Here is a 21,140-nt window from a genome sequence, read left to right as displayed (position 1 = left end):
CCTGAAAAATATAAAAACATAACCATAGATTTACTTAATGTGAGACCAGCTGAAGCTCATTTACAATTCTTAGTGTCAAAGAAAAAAGAGCTAAAATCTTACCCTTGATGTGTTATTCTATTTTAAGTTTAAAAAACTTGGCCAGCGCCGCAGCTTACTGGGCTAATCCTCCACCTGCGGCACTGGCACCCCGGGTTCCAGTCCCTGTCAGGGCTCCGGGTTCTGTCCTGGTTGCTCCTCTTCCAGTCCAGCTCTCTGCTGTGGCTCGGGAGGGCAGTGGAGGATGGCCTAGGTCCTTGGGCCTTGCACCCCCATGGGAGACCAGGGGGAGGCACCTGCCTCCTGGCTTTGGATCAGAGCAGCGCGCTGGCCGTGGAGGCCATTTTGGGGGTGAACCAATGGAAAAAGGAAGACCTTTCTCTCTCTCTCACTCTGCCTGTCAAAACAAAACCAAACCAAACAAAACAAAAACCAAAGAAACAGACAAACATTGGCCTTCTGATTTAAGAGTGATGAGTCAAAAAAAAAAAAAAAAAAAAAAAAAAAAAGCTGGCGCTGCAGCTCACTAGGCTAATCCTCCACCTGTGGCACCAGTACTCCTGGTTCTAGTCCTGGTTGGGGCGCTGGATTCTGTCCCAAGTGCTCCTCTTCCAGTCCAGCTCTCTGCTGTGGCCCGGGAGTGCAGCGGAGAATGGCCCAAGTGCTTGGGCCCTGCACCCGCATGGGAGACCAGGAGAAGCACCTGGCTCCTGGCTTCGGATCAGCACAATGCGCCGGCTGCAGCGGCCATTGGAGGGTGAACCAACAGAAGGAAGACCTGTCTCTCTGTCTCTTTCTCTCACTGTCTAACTCTGCCTGTCAAAACAAAAATACAAAAAAACAAGAGTGATGAGTAATGAGTGATATTGAGTTTTCTTAAAATGCTTTTTAAAAATTCTATCCACCCTTGAGTATTCCTGTAACACTTGGAGGGATAATACTTGGTAAGCAAAGCTACAACTAAAATATATATATGTGTGTGTGTGTATATATATATATATATATATATGCAGCTGATTAGGGAAGTATCATTCCTTTAAATATCTTACAAATTCTACAGAATTTGCCCAACTTGTGTGATGACCAGGAATTATTTTTCAATTTGGTGGAGGTTGCCTATATTAAATTTGAGGGCCAAATTTCACATTTGTATTCTACTTTTGAATATGGTGAAGTCTAGAACTTTAGCCCTGGACCTATATCATTTCCAACTTTCAGAAGAAAATATCACCTACTTTTACATATTAGGATTTCTTTTGACACTTTTACATTTGATAAACATTTAGATTTTAAGGAACATTTAAAAACATCATGCCCAAATTATTAAATATTAAATAAAGTTATCTAAAACATGCACACAAGCTTCATACTTTATTGAGTTGCAACAAACTGGTAGTGAAGCTATTGTTTCAGTATTCAATCTTTAATAATTAAGTTGTTACATTTAATAGATGATTGCATGTGTTGATACTTTGATGTGTGTCAGTGTGTTTATTGTTATCACATGAAATCCAGCACAAATACAGATAAGTTATTTAGACTTTTAACACTTTGTAACAATGGAATATTTCTGATTCAGACTTCAAAACAGGAAAGAGGGTAGAGAGATGAATGAGTAGTAATAGACTATTACTAATAGACTATGATTCATCATTCAAGGAAAGAGGATTTATAAGCACTGAGGTCTGATGATAAACTTTTCAGTGAAGGGTGTTCCTTTGTTTCCTTTGGGTCTCAGAAATATGACAGCATATATATATGTACATATATATATTTATAATTCTAAGGAAATACCCATTTTACATACATATATTGCTGTAAAATGGGTATTTCCTCAGAATTATTACCTCATTTTGTTCTGGTGGGACTTGTAAATTTTCTAGGCAGACAAAAGAAGTCTCTCTGAGGGTGTGCATAATATTCCTGCTCACTTGGTTTTCGTTCACATGTATCCAAACTGTATTGTAGCTTGGGCAAAAAGTGACTCACCTTTCAATATCCTGTCTAGTTTACCTCTCTCTATATTAATAATTTTCTAATTATACTTCCTTCCATAATGCTTATATTTTTTCCCTAGGGATTTGTACTTGAATATGCATGCTGATACTTTTCTTGCTTCTTTCTTCATTTTCCATGGTGGGGAGAGGAAGGGAAGAAGATACTGAATAGTTGATAAGTAAGAAAACACCTTCCTTTGGAACTAGAAGATGCTTTTTCTGTCTTCATAACTATAGATATTATTTTTCATTGCCTATAAATGGCAGCCAGTTTTACAGGTAAATAGGTTTTTCTTCCCTTCTTCACTGGAAGGTATCTGTAGTGTTTTACAACCTATTTTATTTACAAATACTGAAAAATAAGGATTATAGGAATTTTCTTCATGGTTTTAAATTCACGATTTTCATTTTTTAGACTAGCATTTAAAATATTTAATGGTCAAAAAGTCACTTTCTCAGAGAAAATATGCTCATTTCATTCTCTTGATGATCTAGTGGTTTCACTAGGTTTTCCTTTAGATCAATGCCTGAGAGAAAATGTTAAATGAATTTCATGAGTAAAAATTTTCATTATCTCCTACTTCTTGATGTTAATTTTCCATCAGTGTAATGGGAAAATTAGTCATTCAATTTTTTTCTATTTTATAGCTGTAGATGAAAACATTCCATCATATACAGATTGTTTCTCTGTACTCACAATATTATACAGCCTCCTTAATCTTTTAGGAAAATCGTATGCCATTCTATCATCACAATTATGTACTGCATTTTTAAATTGAGAAAAACACTGTATATTTGATAAGTGTTTTTAAGATATAATTTTGTTGCATATATAATTTAGAATTATATGTGTAAAAGTCAAAGCTCATTTTTTAGAGGAAACAGCTAATATCTTAAAGTTTGTGTCACATTTATCTTAGCTTTGTCACTTTAAGCATTGCCCTTCTATTTCCAGAATTTGTAGGACAGAACTGATAAAGAGAATGGGACTGTGATAGCTTTACACTCATCTTTCACAACAGCAAGTGGTTTTAAGAGTATTCCTCCACAGAGGTATAGGGTGAGCTTATGAAACTTGAAGTGGTGGAGGCAGATTTGGAATTCCTGCGGGAGCAGCCATTGAAGTTTGTGTCTCCTGGTATAGTTCTCTTCTTCCGACTAGATCTGGTGTTGTCCGCATCACTTGGATCAAACACCACTGTCATGGACTCCATCCTGGTCACTGTGTACAGGCTGCTTTGCCGAGTTGGGTGAAACCTGGTGGTCTTGAGCTCTAGCTCATCATAGCTAGAAACTTGGACGAAAGGGCACCAGCGGAATGCTCTCTTGAAGCCAGCTCGAAATCTTAGGAGAAGCAGACCAGAGAAAGGAAAAGTCATATTTTCAAGTAGATACTTCCTTCAGTTGCCACAGAAAAACCCTACTTCAGGAAGTTATGGTAAATCAGTGTTTCAATTTGATTTTCCAGTCAAAGTCTTAGAGCCTATGCCACATATTGGTATTAGTTGTAGAAATTCTTGTTTGAATTGATCCTTAATGTCACATTGGTAAGGAAGTCATTAAATAGCATAAGCACAGCATCAGGGAACCAACCAACAGAGAAACAGTGTACCTTTCTGTAATTATTGTATGTAATTACATAAATATAATTGAATCAGACTGGTCAGTTAAGGTACTTAAAAATGACACACTGTATTTCAAAATAGCTTCTTTCAGACGTAATTATGCATTTATAAAATCTCATTAGTCTAAGAATTACACATTTACACATCTTAATAGTTTTTTGTAATCATATAGGAACGTACAAAGTGCTTACCTTTGCAAAACATGAAAAGAACTTGATTAAAAGCAGATGTACTGCTTGTGGTATTTAAATTGGAATATAGCTTATTAAGTTAGTGAAAAACAGTAAGAACTAATTATTTAACAACTTAAAGCACAGTATGGTAGGGCCCTACCTAGGAAGAAAGCTTAGGATTTAGCTCATGTAGTTAATTACAATAAGTCCCATTTCTACTTATACACAAAACATGTCTATTTATTAAGGGAATTAATAACCTGTGAATTTTAATCCTACTTCTCTGTTGATTCTACAACTAAGATGTACTTTTTTTCCTGGAAAACATTTTATGTGTTTTCTATAGTCTCAATTTTGACTATTCCTACTTAAATACAACCATCATTCCCGGGATTACCCCATTATTCATTAACCATTCCCATGGAGGCTGTGCCTTCTCCTTTCCCCCGCATTACAAAGGAAGAGGGGTTGTCTCTATTGTTGCTTCCCCCCACTGTCACATCTATTCTGGATTTATAAAACTTATTTATAAGATGTTCTTTTAAATGCATCTGATTAACTTGTGGCATCATCTATTTATCTTACAAAAATTATTTATGAATTTCTAGGAAGTGCCTTCATTTCTTTGAGGATTTCAGTATATTTTTAATACACCTTCTTCAATCATTAGAACATTTTTCTTTGGTAGACAAAATCCTGAAACTTTTGGAAGAAAAAGTTGGCCCATATAAAAATCTCCCAGTTACAACTTCTAATAATATTTTTTGAACACATAACTGTTAAGGTGCGACATTTTGTAAAGTAAGAAAGAGTCTAAAAAATTAACTTATATGCTTCCATTAGTGAATTTTTAGATTTTCTTTTCTTTATATTTTCACCAAGAAGCTAGGACAACATTGTAAGGAAGTAGTAATGACAAGAAAGTTGTAATAGGTCATTTTGTTTTTACCTCTTATTCAGACAGCAGTAGATGATGGGATTGTACATGGTTGAACTCATCGCTAGCCAAAAGCTAGCCAGGTAGACCTGTTGGATATATTTCCACCTATTTAACTGTTGGTAGATCGCAGTGAGGATGAAGTAAATATGATAAGGCAGCCAGCAGATGGCAAATGTCACCACAACAATAATCATCATTTTTACAACCTAGAAAGAAAGAATTCATGTTTGGCAAATTTAAAAATCATTAGATATAATAATTCCAATTACCTACTACAAATCAAAAAAAAATTTTTTTTTGACAGGCAGAGTGGATAGTGAGAGAGAGAAAGGTCTTCCTTTTTTTTGCCGTTGGTTCACCCTCCAATGGCCGCTGCAGCCGGCGCATTTCGCTGATCTGAAGCCAGGAGCCAGGTGCTTCTCCTGGTCTCCCATGCCCAAGCACTTGGACTATCCTCCACTGCCTTCCCGGGCCATAGCAGAGAGCTGGCCTGGAAGAGGGGCAACCGGGATAGAATCCAGCGCCCCAACTGGGACTAGAACCCGGTGTGCCAGCGCCGCAAGGTGGAGGATTAGCCTATTGAGCCGCGGCGCCGGCCACAAATCAAAATTTTCTATCAATATAGTTAATTACATAGCATACCTAAGAAATACTCAACACACTAAAATGATAGAGTAAAATGGCAAGGTCCGTCTTAAGAATGTATGTTTGTGTTACTGTTCCATCTCTACCTAGTTGAATGAATGGCTGGCATCAGCTAAAATATAAATAGATTTTAATTGACCTGAAAAAAAAAAAACACACAGAGAGCTGGGGGAGGAGAAAAACAGGAGCTGGGACTTGGCTGAGATAGCCTTCACTGTACAACATTGGGCACAGAGTTGAGAACCATGTAGCTATTGGCTTGCAATACTGGTTCCTCAGTATTTATTATAACTTGACTACAGCATAATAGTATTAAGATTTTTTTAATAACGTGCTTACTAGGCAAACTTATGAATATTAATTTAGTTTCTCTTTTAATTCTACAGTGGGATATGTTTCCCTGAATTGTGATTATGAATATTCAATTAGTTCAAGGAAATAATGCTAATTAAAAATATAATTTATTCAAGGGAGAGAGATATAGTTCTCCCTTTCACTGGTTCACTCCCCAAATACTTTTAATAAGTGGGAGTCAGGCTGAAACCAGAATCTAGGAACTCAGGCTAGGTCTCCCATATAGCAGCAAGGATCCAACAACCTGAAGTACCACATGCTACTTCCGAGGGTGCATATTAGTAGGAAGCTAGGATTGGGAACTGAGCTGACACTTGAGCCAGGGCACTCCAGGGTGGGATGTATGAATGTCATGTGTTTTTTTAATTGCTATGGCAAATGCCCACGCCAATTGTATATTTTTTTAAATAGACAACAGCTTATACAACTGGTTTTATGTCAGCTCATATGAATTTGTCAGTATAGTTCATTTTCTTGATTCCATTCTTTTGGGCCATAATATCATGAAAGACTCAAGGAAAAGTACAATGCCAATATCAATTTCTCCTACATTAGGCCTTCAATTACTGAAAGGCATGGAAAATATCTAATATTCTCAGCAGTAGTGCTGTCCCTGGTATAGTTGGAGATAAAACAATAGGTACAGATGAATGAGTGATGAATGGTAATGCACAATTTATTGAATGACAGAAGGTCTTGTGTCTAAATAAAATAGAATGTATTCAATTGTCTTTCTATAAAAAGTGGTGGAATAAAAATACTGTACACTTAGCCCTTGGCTTTGAGCACAAAAGAGGAGTGCCATAGTCTTATTTAATATTTCTCATCATTTATATGTCTAAAATTTGTTCATTTCTCTGGGGAAATCTTGAAATAATAAAAAGTTTAGCATAAGATATTAAATAGTTTTGAGGCTTATCTACAATCAGAGTAATGCCAATCAGAGAAAGTCTTAATGTAAATAGTATATGAGACAACTTACGATGAGGAAAATGCACTATTTATGAACTGGACTTTTCATCTGATTTCAAGTTGGGGACTCAGCAGAAAGTTGGCAAGGTTAAAAGTTAAGATTTGTGATCTAGAAATAGACAAAGCATTAAATAGATCAACGTGGAAGGCAAAGTTTCCCCATGGGCATAATCACTGTGCCTTCCATGTTACTAGTATGGAACTGATGGAAAATGTGTCTTCTGAGCTGAATATCCAGGTCAATAGTTTACAGAATGGCATCTTTGAACACACCATGACAATTCTTTGGATTTTCTCAGTGTGCTTCAAATTGCATCTTTTTCCCTGAAGAGCTGCATTCATATGTATGTATTTTGTTTCCATCTCCAGTATTTCTTATTCATATACTAATTTTTTAGGATTGAAGTCAGAGCTACAGTACAATTTACATTTCTAACTATTTCACATATTTGACAACTTACTATCTTTCAAAGGCACATTTGTGACCTGAGGAAAAGACCAATCATGTGACCACTATAAATCACATCATTAAGAAATGTTTAAGAATCTAAGTTTTAATACTTTAACTTATTTCCTGCTTACATTGAAAAACACTTGTGAAAGGGTGAATGTTAGGCCTAGCTGTTAAGGTGCTGGTTGATAAATGAACAAAAGGAGTGAAGGATAGTGACTGTTACCATGGTAAGTTTTCTTAAACTCTTGTCTCCAGTTACGTTCTGATTTAACAAACTAAATCACGAATTGACTCATAATGAAGTAATTGGAGAATTGTTTCTATCACTCTTACATTTCCAAGACATGGTATAGATTAATGTCATATTATTTGTATAGTAGGATTAACAAAACTGTTGTGAGGTAAAATTTAATCCAGTGAATAACATGAGATAAAATTATAGAATTAAATAAAATTATTTTATAGAAGATAAAAAAGATTCTGAGGCCGGAGTGCTATTTAGGACATCTGCCATTCTATGAGTTTGCTGTGTCTCCCACTTCCCATGTTGGATTGTTCTCTCCCTTTTTGATTCTATCAGTTAGTATTAGCAGACCCTAGTCTTGTTTGTGTGATCCTTTTGACTCTTAGACCTATCAGCCTGATCAATTGTAAACTGAAATTGATCACATGGACTAATGAGATGGCATTGGTACATGCCACCTTGATGGGATTATATTGGAAGCCCCTAGCACGTTTCTAACTCCATCATTTGGGACAAGTCTGATTGAGCCTGTCCCAAATTGTACATCTCCTCCCTCCCTTTTTCTCACTCTTATATTTAACAGAGATGACTTTTCAGTTAAAATTTAAACACCTAAGACTCCGGCCTCAGAATCAGCCCTTGGGGCATTCGGATCTGGCTCAAGAGCCCATGAGAGTATTTTAGGCATGGAAGGCAAAGACACTCTGAAAAAAAAAAAAATAAAGAAGACCTAGATGAAAGATCTCAGCGAGTGAGATCCCAGTGGAAAGAATGGGGCCATCAAAGAAGGAGGTAGCTTTCTCTGAAAGGAGGAGAGAACTTCCACTTTGACTATGACCCTAGCGGAATAAAATCAAAGTCAGCGAACTCTAAAGGCTTCCATAGCCTCGGCAACTCATGACTAGAGCCTAGGGAGATTACTGACGCCATAAACAAGAGCGTTAAATTGTTGAATCAACATCAGGAGTCATTGTGTACTTACCTCTCATGTGGGATCTGCCCTTAATGGGTTGCCCAATGTGAAGTAATGCTATAACTAGTACTGAAACAGTATTTTACACTTTGTGTTTCTGTGTGGGTGCAAACGGATGAAATCTTTACTTAGTATATAGTGAATCGATCTCCTGAATATAAAGATAATTGAAAATGAAAAAAAAAAAACAACTTGGCGTTAAATTGGAAATTGCATAGAAAATTAATCAATTTTTAAAAAATATCATGTAGGATCTCTGCCATTAATGTGCTGTACACTGTGATTTAATGCTATAACTAGTACTCCAACAGTATTTTTTACTTTGTGTTGCTATGTGAGGGCAAACTGTTGAAATATTTACTTAATATATGCTAAACTGATTTTCTGTATATTAAGAGAATTGAAAATGAATCTTGATGTGAATGGAAGGGGAGAGGGAGTGGGAAAGGGGAGGGTTGCGGGTGGGAGGGAAGTTATGGGGGGGGGAAGCCATTGTAATCCATAAACTGTACTTCGGAAATTTATATTCATTAAATAAAAGCTTAAAAAAAAAGAAGATAAAAAAAATGCTGGTTGGGAAATCTGCATCCCATATTAAGGTATTTGTGTTTGATTTCTGGCTCTGGCTCTTGATTCTAGCTTCCCACTAATGCTGACCCTAGGAAGCTATAGGTGCTGATCAAGAGAGTAAGTGACCTAGAGGTAATTTATATTTTTATTTTTTATGTGAATTTACAAAGTGCAATTTTTGTATTGTTGTGGCTTCCCCCCTAACCTCCCTCTCTCCTGTGGCCCTCCCCTCTCCATCTCCCATCCCGCCCTTTATCAAGTTTCATTTTCAATTACCTTCATATTCTGAAGATCAACTTAGTATATACTAAGCAAGGATTTCAACAGGCTGCATTCACACAACCGCAGAAGGTATAGGGTATTGTTCGACTAGTAGTGTTTTTAAGTTTCATAGTAAAACACATTAAGGACAGAGATCCTACGTGGGGAGCATGTACCCAGTGACTCCCATTGTTGATGTAACAATTGGCACTCTTACTTGTGACGTCAGCAATCACCCGAGACTCTTGCTATGAGCTGTCTAGGCTATGGAAGTCCCTTGAGTTCACCGACTCTGAACTTGTTTAGTCAAGGCCGTATCACAGTGGAGGTTCCTTCTTCCCTTCAGAGAAAGGTGCCTCTCTCCTTGATGGCCTGTTCCTTCTGCTGGGGTCTTGTTCACCAGAGTCTTTCACTTAGATTATTTTTTGCCACCGTGTCATGGCTTTCCATGCCTGTGAGACTCTCATGGATCTTTTAGCCAGATCCAAATGTCCCAAGGGTTGGTTCTGAGGCAGGAGTGCTGTTTTGGGTGTTTGCCATTCTATGAGTCTGCTGTGTGTCTTGCTTCCCCCGCAGGATCATTCTCTCCCTTTTAATTCTATCCTTCATTATTTGCTTACACTAGTCTTATTTGTGAAATCTCTTCGACCCAACCCTATCTTTTTGATCGGTTGTGTATTTATACTTATCACTTTACCAAGTGCGCTGGCATTGGTACCTGCCTCCTCGGTAAGACTGAGTTGAAATCCCCTGGCACATTTCTAGTTCCACCATTGGAGGTAAGTCCGAGTGAACATGTGCCAACCTATATATCTCCTCCCTCTCTTATTCACTCATATGTTTAACATAGATCACTTTTCTGTTAATTTTAAACGCCTAAGAATGATTGTGCATTGATTACAGAGTTCAACCAGTGGTCTTATGTAGAACAAACAGAGCAACAACAACAACAACCACAACAACAAAAATACTAAAAGGAATAAAATAGTAAGTTGTTCCTCAACAGTCTAGACAAGGGCTGATCCTGTCATTGTCTCTCATAGTGTCCCTTTCACTTCAATGGGTATCATTCTAGATGCACATTTAGTTGCCATCAATCAGGGAGAACATATGATATTTGTCCCTTTGGGACTGGCTTATTTCACTCAACATGATGTTTTCCAGCTTCCTCCATTTTGTTGTAAATGCCCGGATTTCATTGTTTTTTACTGCTGTATAGTGTTCCATAGAGTACATATCCCATAGTTTCTTTATCCAGTCATCTGTTGATGGACATTTAGGTTGATTCCATGTCTTAGCTATTGTGAATTGAGCTGCAACAAATATCGAGGTGCAAATGGCTTTTTTTTCTCCCCTTTAATTCCATTTGGGTAAATTCCAAGGAGTGGGATGGCTGGATCCTGTGGTAGTGCTATATTCAGGTTTCTGAGGACTCTCCAAACTGTCTTCCATAGTGGCTTTACCAGTTTGCATTCCCACCAACAGTGGGTTAGTGTCCCTTTTTCCCCACATCCTTGCCAGCATCTGTTGTTGGTTGATTTCTGTATGTAAGCCAATCTGACCGGGGTGAGGTGAAACCTCATTGTGGTTTTGATCTGCATTTCCCTGATGGCTAGGGATCCTGAGCATTTTTTCATGTGTCTGTTGGCCATTTGCATTTCCTCTTTTGAAAAATGTCTATTAAGGTCCTTGGCCCATCTTTTTATTGGGTTGTTTATTTTGATTCTGTGGTGTTTTTTGATCATTTTGTAGATTCTAGTTGTTAATCCTTTATCTGTTGTATAATTTGCGAATAACGTCTCCCATTCTGTTGGTTGCCTCTTCACTTTCTTGACTGTTTCCTTTGCTGTAAAGAAACTCTTCAATTTGAGGTAATCCCATTTGTTTATTTTATCTCTGATTACCCGTGCCTCTGTGGTCTTCTCCAGGAATTCTTCGCCTGTTCCAGTATCTTGAAGGGTTTCCCCTATGCTCTCAATTAGTTTCATGGTGTCGCGGCGCATCTCTAGTTCTTTGATCCATGTTGAGTGGATTTTTGTATAAGCTGTAAGGTAGGGGTCTTGCTTCATACTTCAACATGTGGACATTCAGTTTTCCCAGCACCATTTGTTGAAGAGGCTGTCCTTATTCCAGGGGTTGGTTTTAGGTCCTTTGTCGAATATGAGTTGGTTATAGATGTTTGGATTGTTCTCCGGTGTTTCTATTCTGTTCCATTGGTCTATCCATCTGTTTTTGTACCAGTACTAGGCTGTTTTGATTATAACTGCCCTGTAGTATGTCTTGAAGTCGGGAATTGTGATGCCTCTGGCCTTATTTTTATTGTAAAGGATTGCTTTAGCTATTCTCGGTCCCCTGTTTTTCCATATGAATTTCAGCATCGTTTTTTCTAGGTCTTTGAAGAATGACTTTGGTATTTTGATTGGTATTGCATTGAACTTGTAAATTGCTTTTGGGAGAAAGGACATTTTGATTATATTGATTCTTCCAATCCATGAGCATGGCAGGTTTTTCCATTTTTTTTGTGTGTGTGTCATCTTCTATTTCTTTCTTTAGCGTTTTGTAATTTTCATCATAGAGGTCTCTGGCATCCTTGATTAAATTTATTCCAAGATACTTTATTGTTTTTGTGGCTATTGTGAATGGGATTGATCTTAGAAGTTCTTCCTTGGCCCTGGAATTATCTGTGTATACAAAGGCTGTTGATTTCTGAGCGTTGACTTTGTTTCCTGCTACTTTACCAAACTCTTTTATGAGTTCCAATAGTCTCTTATAGGAGATTATCGCGTCCCCTATATATAGTATCATGTCATCTGCAAATAGGGATAGTTTAACTTCCTCTTTTCCCTTTTGTATCCCTTTAATTTCTTTTTCTTGCCTGATGGCTCTGGCTAACACTTCTAGGACTATATTGAACAGCAATGGTGAGAGTGGGCATCCCTGTCTGGTGCCAGTTTTCAATGGAAATGCCTCCAACTTTTCCCCATTCAATATGATGCTGGCCATTGGTTTATCATATGCTGCCTTAATTGTGTTGAGGAATGTTCCTTCTAACCCCAATTTGCTTAGAGTTTTCATCATGAAAGGGTGTTGTATTTTGTCGAATGCTTTCTCTGCATCTATTGAAATAATCATGATTTTTGTTTCTCAATTTATTTGCCAAATTAATTTCCTTTGGGTAAATTCCAAGGAGTGGAATGGCTGGGTTGTATGGTAGGGTTATGTTCAGGTTTCTGAGGAATCTCCAGACTGACTTCCATAGTGGCTTAACCAGTTTGCATTCCCACCAACAGTGGGTTAGTGTCCCTTTTTCCCCACATCCTCTCCAGCATTTGATGTTGGTCGATTTCTGAATGTGAGCCATTCTCACCGGGGTGAGATGGAACCTCATTGTGGTTTTGATTTGCATTTCTCTGATTGCCAGTGATTTTGAACATTTTTTCATGTGTCTGTTGGCCATTTGGATTTCCTCTTTCGAAAAATGTCTATTGAGGTCCTTGGCCCATCTCTTAAGTGGGTTGTTTGTTTTGTTGTTGTGGATTTTCTTGATTTCTTTGTAGATTCTGGTTATCAACCCTTTATCTGTAGTATAGTTTGCGAATATTTTTTCCCATTCTGTTGGTTGCCTCTTCACTTTCCTGACTGTTTCTTTTGAAGTACAGAAACTTCTCAATTTGATGCAATCCCAAATGTTAATTTTGGTTTTGACTGCCTGTGCTGTTGGAGTATTTTCCAGGAAGTCTTTGCCTGTGCCTATATCTTGCAGGGTTTCTCCAATGCTCTCTAATAATTTGATGGTTTCGGGTCGTAGATTTAAGTCTTTAATCCATGTTGAGTGAATTTTTGTGTAAGGTGATAGGTATGGGTCTTGCTTCAAGCTTCTGCATGTGGAAATCCAATTTTCCCAGCACCATTTATTGAATAGACTGTCCTTATTCCAGGGATTAGATTTGGATCTTTGGTCAAATATAAGTTGGCTGTAGATGTTTGGATTGATTTCTGGTGTTTCTATTCTGTTCCATTGGTCTATCCATCTGTTTCTGTACCAGTACCATGCTGTTTTGATAACAACTGCCCTGTAGTATGTCCTAAAATCAGGTATTGTGATGCCTCCGGCTTTGTTTTTGTTGTACAGGATTGCTTTGGCTATTCGAGGTCTTCTGTGTCTCCATATGAATTTCAGCATCATTTTTTCCAGATCTGAGAAGAAGGTCTTCGGGATCTTGATGGGTATTGCATTGAATGTATAATCACAGCCGATGACTCAGGCCTCCCTAAGCTGGCCAGGAAGAACCTACTTTCCCAGCCCTCAGCCGTTTCTGGAGTCTGTGGCCTCCTGAAGGGAGACAGCCCTTGATGACATGAATTGAGGTTGGCAGCAGCCCCGAATATAGATGGCACCACCTTCCTGAATCAGTGGTTAAGACAAGTGAACATTAGCATCTTCACGACCATTAATAAGTAGAGAATGCTCAGTGTTCACCATCATCTCGCAGGTCCGTTCATCACCAGAGCCGAGGACCTCTCTGTTAGATCTGCGCAGCCATGCTGGGGCAGTGCTTCCCACGGGCTGCCCTCAGTCCCACCCAGGCCCTTAGATTAGAGACATCAACACAGGCTTTGTCTAGGGCACGTTCTGGGCCGCCAGAGCTCTGCGCAAGGGCAGCTAGACTAGTCCGATGTCACCTCCAATCTCGCGGCACATATATCCTTGTCTTTATAAAAGGCTTTAACCCTGCCTCCAACAATAAAAAAGCACTTGTGAACTGAAAAAAAAAATCATTTTGAATAATTTGAGAAGAACTGGGGTTATTCTCTAAATGTCTGGTAAAATTCGGCAGTGAAGCCATCCGGTCCTGGGTTCTTCTTTTTTGGTAGTGCGTTTATTACTGATTCAATTTCTTCCATGGTTATGGATCTGTTTAGGTTTTCTATATCTTCATGGCTCAGTTTAGGAAGGTTGTATTTGTCCAGGAATCTATCCATTTCTTCCAGGTTCCCCAATTTGTTTGCATACATCTCTTTGTAGTTTTTTCTAATGATTCTTTTTATTTCTGTTGTGTCTGTTGTTACATTTCCATTACTATCTTTGATTTTACAGATTTGGGTCTTCTCTCTCCTTTTTTTGATTAGTTGGGCCAATGGTGTGTCGATTTTGTTTATTTTTTCAAAGAACCAGCTCCTGGTTTTGTTGATCTTTTGTATTTTTTTTTTTTTTTGGTTTCAATTCTGTTTATTTCTTCTCTGATCTTTAGTATTTCTTTCCTCCTTCTGGATTTGGGCTTGATTTGCTGCTGTTTTTCTAAATCCTTGAGGTGCATGGAGAGTTCATTTGTTTGGTTCCTTTCTAGCTGCTTGATGTAGGCACCAATTGCTATAAACTTTCCTCTTAGCACTGCTTTTGCTGTGTCCCACAGGTTTTGATAGGTTGTGTGTCATTTTCATTTGTTTCTAGAAATCTTTTGGTTTCTCTTTTAATTTATTTGATGACCCACTGTTCGTTTAGGATCATGTTGTCCATTCTCCATATATTTGCATATGGTGTAGAGATTCTTGGGTTGTTGATTTCGAGTTTCACTGCGCTATGGTCTGAGAAGCTGCATGGTATAGTTTCAATTTTTTTGAATTTGTTGAGGCTCCCTTTATGGCCTAGTATATGGTCAATCCTAGAGAATGTTCCACGTACTGGGGAGAAATACGTGAACTCTTTGGCTGTGGGGTGGAAGGTTCTGAAGATATTAGGTCTATTAGGTCTATAGCGTCAATTAACTCTGTTGTTTCCTTGTTGAATTTCTGTCTGGTTGATCTGTCTATTGGTGAGAGTGGGGTGTTGAAGTCCCCTGTTACTATTGTATTTGAATCTATATCCCCCTTTAAATCCTTTAGTAATTCTTTCAGGTAGCCAGGCGCCCTGTAATTAGGTGCGTATACATTTATAATAGTAATGTCTTCCTGTTGGATAGATCCTTTAATCATTATAAAGTGCCCTTCTCTGTCTCTTTTAATAGTTTTTATGTTAAAGTCTATTTTGTCTGATATCAGGATGGCCACACCAGCTCTTTTTTCATTTCTGTTAGCTTGGAGTATCTTTTTCCATCCTTTCATTTTCAGTCTGCATGCATCTTTGCTGCTAAGGTGTGTCTCCTGAGGGCAGCATATAGATGGATTCTCTTTCTTGATCCAGTCAGCTAGTCTATGTCTTTTGGTAGTAGAATTAACAGTAATCACACTGAATGTGAATGGTCTTAAGTACTGTCTTTTCCCATTCATGATTCCTGAAACGAGCTGTTTATGTATTTTGAACTTTGTTTGTAGGTTACTCTACATTCGCTTTTTTTTAATAGTGAAGTTCTTGTTTTTGTATTTCTGTGTGCAGCACGTCTTTGAGCAAGTGTTGTAGGGTTGGACGCGTGGATACAAATTCTTTCAGTTTCTGTTTGTCTTGGAAGATCTTTATTTCCCCTTCATTCATAAATGATAGCTTTGCAGGGTATAGTATTCTAGGTTGGCATTGTTTGTCTTTTAAAACTTGAAATATATCATGCCATTGTCTCCTTGCCTGTAGTGTTTGTGATGAGAAGTCTGGGGTGAGTCTGATTAACTTACCCCTGAATGTGATTTGTCGTTTTTCTCTGGCACATTTTAGGATTTGTTCTTTGTGTGTCACTGAGCTGTGTTGCTACAATGTGTCACGGTGAATTTCTCTTCTAGTCTACCCTAGTGCTGGCTATCTGTTGAATTTGGCTGTTGTTATCCAGCTGCCTTTGTTTGAAGTTTTCTGATATTATTTCATTGAAAACACCTTCCAATCCATTCTCTCTTTCCACCCCTTCAGGGACTCCTATTATCCGAACATTACACTGTTTGATTGAATCTTGTAGGTCTCCGACCATATTTTTTAATTTTTTAATTTCTTCTTCCTGCATTTGAACTGACTGTATTATTTCTGGAAGTTTGTCTTCAAATTCTGATATTCGGTCTTCTATTTCATCTGTTCGATTTCCGAGGGATTCCACGGTGTTTTTTATATGGTCAATTGAGTTTTTCATTTCCAGTATTTCATTCTGGCTTCTCTTTAGGATCTCTAATCCTTGGGCTTGTTTTTCGTTCAGCTCTCGACACTGTTTCTCATTATTTCTAAGTAATCTGATTATTAATTTTCGGAATTCTTTTTCTGGCATGGTTTCAAATTCTTCTTCAGCCTCTGTTATGGTTGGTTTAGTCTGCTTCATTGGTGAGTTTATATGTTCTTCTGTATCCTTATTGTGTGGTTTTTTTTTTTTTTTTTGCATTCTGTCTGAGTGGTTTTTCTGGTTGATTTCCCTCTGCTATAGACTGCTGTGAGTCTGTACCAATATCCAGTGTAAGCAGGCTGCTCTGCCTTCTACAGTTTGTTTATTTATTTTTTACTTATCTTTTGTTTTTAAATTTTATTTATTTATTTTTGTAGCTTGCGTGGGTTGGTTTTAGGGCTTTGAGGTGCCAATCTCCGCCCCTTAGGGGCCGGTTTCCTTGTTCCTATGTTTGCCCTTATGTGTCTGTGCCTGGGGTTCGTTGGTCAGCCACTCTCTCTCACTGCACCTCCTGCGTGAGGAGTGTCAAGTAGCTTCAGACCACCTTTGGACTCCGCCCCTGCTGCTTCCCCCTTTGGAGCAGAGGCCAGCCTCCTTTAAGCCCGAATGTAAACAAACAGGATGGCTACACTCTGCCCGCTGCAGCTCTGATTGTGGGTTGGGCGGTTCCTAAGGATCCTGGCGTTTTTGATCCCTCAGTTCACCCCTCTGGATCCTGCTCTCTTCCCGAGGGCACTATTCAGATTTTTTTTTTCTGGTAACTTGAGTAGACTGGTGTCAGGGCTTTGAGCTGCCCACCCCTGCGCAAGGTGTCATGTTGCTCCATTCCACCTTTGGGCTCCACCCCCGAAGGTTAGTGTGGCGGGGAAGCAGCTCTCCTTTAAGCCTGAATGTAAATAAACAAGATGGCTGCTTCCCACCCTCTGCAGTTCCAATTTGGGGGAGGGATCGTGGATTGTTTAGTCCCTCAATTAGTCCCCCTGAATCGCGCTCTCTTTCCGCAGGTGCTACTCACTCTGCTCCATTTTCTATTTCCTCCCTCACTCGGTCATGCGTGTCTCAATGTCCATCCCAGGGTGGGTTGGGGGAAGAGCGGCAGCAGCTGGTACAGTGGTGCCCGACGAGCGCCCTGTCTCACCTCAGTTTCCAGAGCTCCCCCACGGCAGCTGGGCTCTGGCGGCGGCTCGGCGGGGCTGGGCTTCCATGTGGTGGGCAACCTTGCTCTCCCCGTAGGTCCTCCGTGTCACATCCACTAGATCCGGGAGAGTTTCCTCTGCAATTTTTCCCTGAGCCTTTTTCTGAGGCTACAGTAACTCCACTTTTATTAAACTATCTTTTCCCAGACTATCAGTGCATGCCCTCACTATTCTGCCATCTTGGCTCCGCCCCCCCCAGAGGTAATTTTTATTCCAAAGCTTTATACCTCGCCCCTGACCCAGCTATTAGCATTCTATGAGTGAACCCTTGGATGGGAGCTCTTTCAGTGTGTCTGTCTCTCTGCTTCTCAAATAAACAAACAAAAAGACCAACATTACTGCGAGGGGGAAAATGTCAGATCAGGGAGCAGCATGCTATGCAGGGGTAGGAAGAAAAAATGTGGAGAATAGGGTAGGAGGTACACCACCCAGAAAGCCGTATAGGAGGAGGAAAATTGGTTTGAAACAGAATGGTTACTGTTCATGAGCACCTGAGTGGGTGGCATTATTGAGGGGGGGGGGGTTCTTCTGTACCAATCCATGGGGACAGAGCCAGAGAGAGCATGACATGGGTCCAGACTGGAGCCAAGGGAGCTGGAAGTCCCCTGGGGTCCTGGAGAAGTGGAGGGGGATGGATGATTCAAACCCATTTCTCCAAAACTTGCAGCCTGACTGAGAAAGGGGGCAGGCACCATTTTAAATCAGTGCTATGACTCAGAAGCCTGGAGATGTGTACATAATAGGTCACTGAGACGGGACACCTGAACACAGCACTGGCAGCAGCAGTGGGCAGGCATTAGATCAGGGACTCTAGTGTGCGTATGTGATCCAGAGCTACCAATGGAGGGAACAGCCCACAGCACCCCTGCCTCAGAGCTCTGTGAGAAGGTGGCAGGTCAACTACAAAATACAAAGGAGTGCCTGCACCAACAGTGCTCTCTCATCTCTGTATTTATGGGAGCCCTATATTCTAACAGCTTGGGACCTGTGCAGCTACCCAAAAATGTATAGGGGATAGCTAGATTTGGAGTTCTACCACATCCCATGTGGGTGTTACCCTGAAAACTAGCCAAACTCTACAGCATTAATCCTGTGCCACACCCACTACACACCTGGTATTCATTGAAAAGGCAGACTCTCCATGAAGCCACAGAAGCATAATCCCAAAGATAAAAACCAAAAGAAAAAAATGAAAAATCATCTCCACTAATGCTGAAAAATAAGTCACAATTCAAGAAACAAGAATAAGAAAGTTACCATGACTTCCCCTACCCCAGAGGAACACAACATTTCAATATTAGAATGCAAAGATGAAGAGATCAAGGAAATGCCAGAAACAGAAAATAAATCATAGGATTACTAAAAAAAAAAAAAGAGGCAAATCTATGATCTAAAGAAAACCACAAATGACATGAATCAATTTTTCCCAAGAATTTGAGAATACAAAGAGAAATCAAAATGAAATTTTAGAAGTGAGGAATTCAATGGATCAAATAAAAAATGCAATGGAAAGTCTTAACAGTAGACTTGACAAGGCAGAAGAAAGAATATCCAAATAGGAAGACAAATTTTTGGAAATCTTACAGTCAGACAAAAAAAATAGAAAACTTAAAAACAGTGTTGGAGATCTATGGGATACTATAAAATGATCCAACTATTGCTCTTAGGAGTTCCTGAACGAGTGGAAAGAGAAAATGGACTAGAAGACCTATTTAGTGAAATAATTACAGAAAACTTCCAATTTGGAGAAAGTGATGTTCAAGTATAGGTAACAGAACTTCTAACCATCATGACTAGAAAAGACACTCACCATGACACATTGTAGTCAAACTTTCCACAGTAAAACATAAAAGATTCTAAAACAAATAGGAGGGAATTGCCAGTGAGTTTCAGACTCAAAGCTGACTTTTCATCAGAAACCCTACAGGCAGAATAGAATGCTGAGATATAGTCCAAATCTTAAAAGAAAAAAAAAAAAAAACTGTCAACCCAGAATACTGTACTTCACAAAGCTTGCATTTATGAATGAAGGTGAAATAAATACTTTCCACAACAAACATAAATTGAAAGTATTTGTCACTACCCATCCAGCCTTACAAAAGATGCTTAAAGATATGCTACACACAGAAACACACAAAGATAGCCATCATGATTAAGAAGGCAGGAAAAACCACCCATAGAAATACAAAAAGAAATCTAAAGTAAAAAAATAGTAATATTTATGGAAAATGTCAGGGTCAGGTTGTTACTTAACACTAGTCACCTTGAATGTAAATGGCCTCAATTACCAGTTAAAAGATACAGACTGGCTGAATGATTGAAAAATAAGACCCATCTACTTGCTTTCTTTATAAGAAATACATCTCAGCAAGAAAGATACACACAGACTGAAAGTGAAATGATGGAAAAAGTCCATGCTAACAGAAACCAAAAGGAGCTGGTGTTGCTATCCTAATATCAGTCAAAATAGACTTGAATATAACTTAAAAGAGATGAAGTAGGGCACTATGTAATGATGAAAGCATCAATCCAACAGGAAGATGTGACTATAATAAGTATATTTTCGTCCAATTACAATGTTAATAGATCTAAATGTAGTTGTAGATTCCAATACAATAGTAACTGGGAACTTCAATACCCCACTTTCAAAAATGGACGTATCAACCAGACAGAAAATTAACAAGAAAATAGAGTTAATCAACAGTGTAATCCTAATGTAAACCTAATATCTGCAGAACCTTTCACTTCACAGTGGCAGAATACAAATTCTTCTCATTAGTACATGGGACATTCTCTAGGGTAGAACATATGCTAGGCCACAGAGCAAGTCTCAAGAAATTAAAAAAAAAAATAACAATCATTCCATGTACCTTCTCAGACCACAATGGAATGAAGCTAGAAATCAACAACTCAAGATTCTCTAGAACATATGTAACACATGGAGGTGGAACAAAATGCTCCTGAATGAAGAATACATCATAGAAATAAGAGAAAATCCAAGGTAAATCTACAAAAATTAAGTCATGATGACATAGATAACCTAAACAGACCAATAACCAAGACAGAAATTAAATAATAAAGGTCCTCCCAACAAAGAAAAGCTCAGGACTGGGTGGTTTCATTGCTGAATTCTAACAGAAACTTAAAGAACAACTAAGTCCAATTCTTCTTAAGCTATTAGAAACAATTGAAAAGGTGGAAATCCTTCCAAATTCCTTCTAAATCCAGAAAGATACAACAGAGAAAGAGAACTAGAGACCAATTTCCCAGATGAACATAGGCACAAAATTCCTCAACAAAAATCTGGCCAATTGAATCCAACAACACATCAAGAAGATCATTCGCCCTGACCAAGTGGGATTTTTATCCCTGGCACGCAGGGATGGTTCAAACATTGATTTACAAATCAATGTGATACCCCACATTAACAAACTGCAGAAGAAAATCCACATGATTATCTCAATAGATGTAGATAAAGCATTTGATAAAATAACACCTTTTTCATGATGAAAACTCTAAGCAAATTAGGTATAGAAGGAACATTCCTCAACATAATCAAGGCAATTTATGGCAAAACCATGGCCAGTGTCCTATTGAATGGGGAAAATTTGGAAGCATTCCTACTAA

The 21,140-nt window shown here is 38.7% G+C and overlaps 1 protein-coding gene across 1 annotated transcript in view; it reads right to left on the bottom strand.

Moving 5' to 3' along the window:
* Positions 1-3,067: 3,067 nt before the first annotated feature.
* Positions 3,068-21,140, bottom strand: part of TACR3 (tachykinin receptor 3) — a 173,997-nt gene continuing 155,924 nt past the window's right edge. The window contains exons 4-5 of the mRNA XM_062199133.1: positions 4,784-4,980; positions 3,068-3,380 (exon numbers count right to left, since the gene is read on the bottom strand). Coding sequence (XP_062055117.1) covers positions 3,068-3,380; positions 4,784-4,980 — 510 coding nt within the window. The remainder of the gene's footprint in view (positions 3,381-4,783; positions 4,981-21,140) is intronic.

This window comes from Lepus europaeus, chromosome 8 (genome assembly GCF_033115175.1).
Source record: "Lepus europaeus isolate LE1 chromosome 8, mLepTim1.pri, whole genome shotgun sequence".
NCBI lineage: Eukaryota > Metazoa > Chordata > Mammalia > Lagomorpha > Leporidae > Lepus > Lepus europaeus.
The sequence above is the reverse complement of the archived record's forward strand: the minus strand, read 5'-3'. Positions and strand labels throughout refer to the sequence as shown.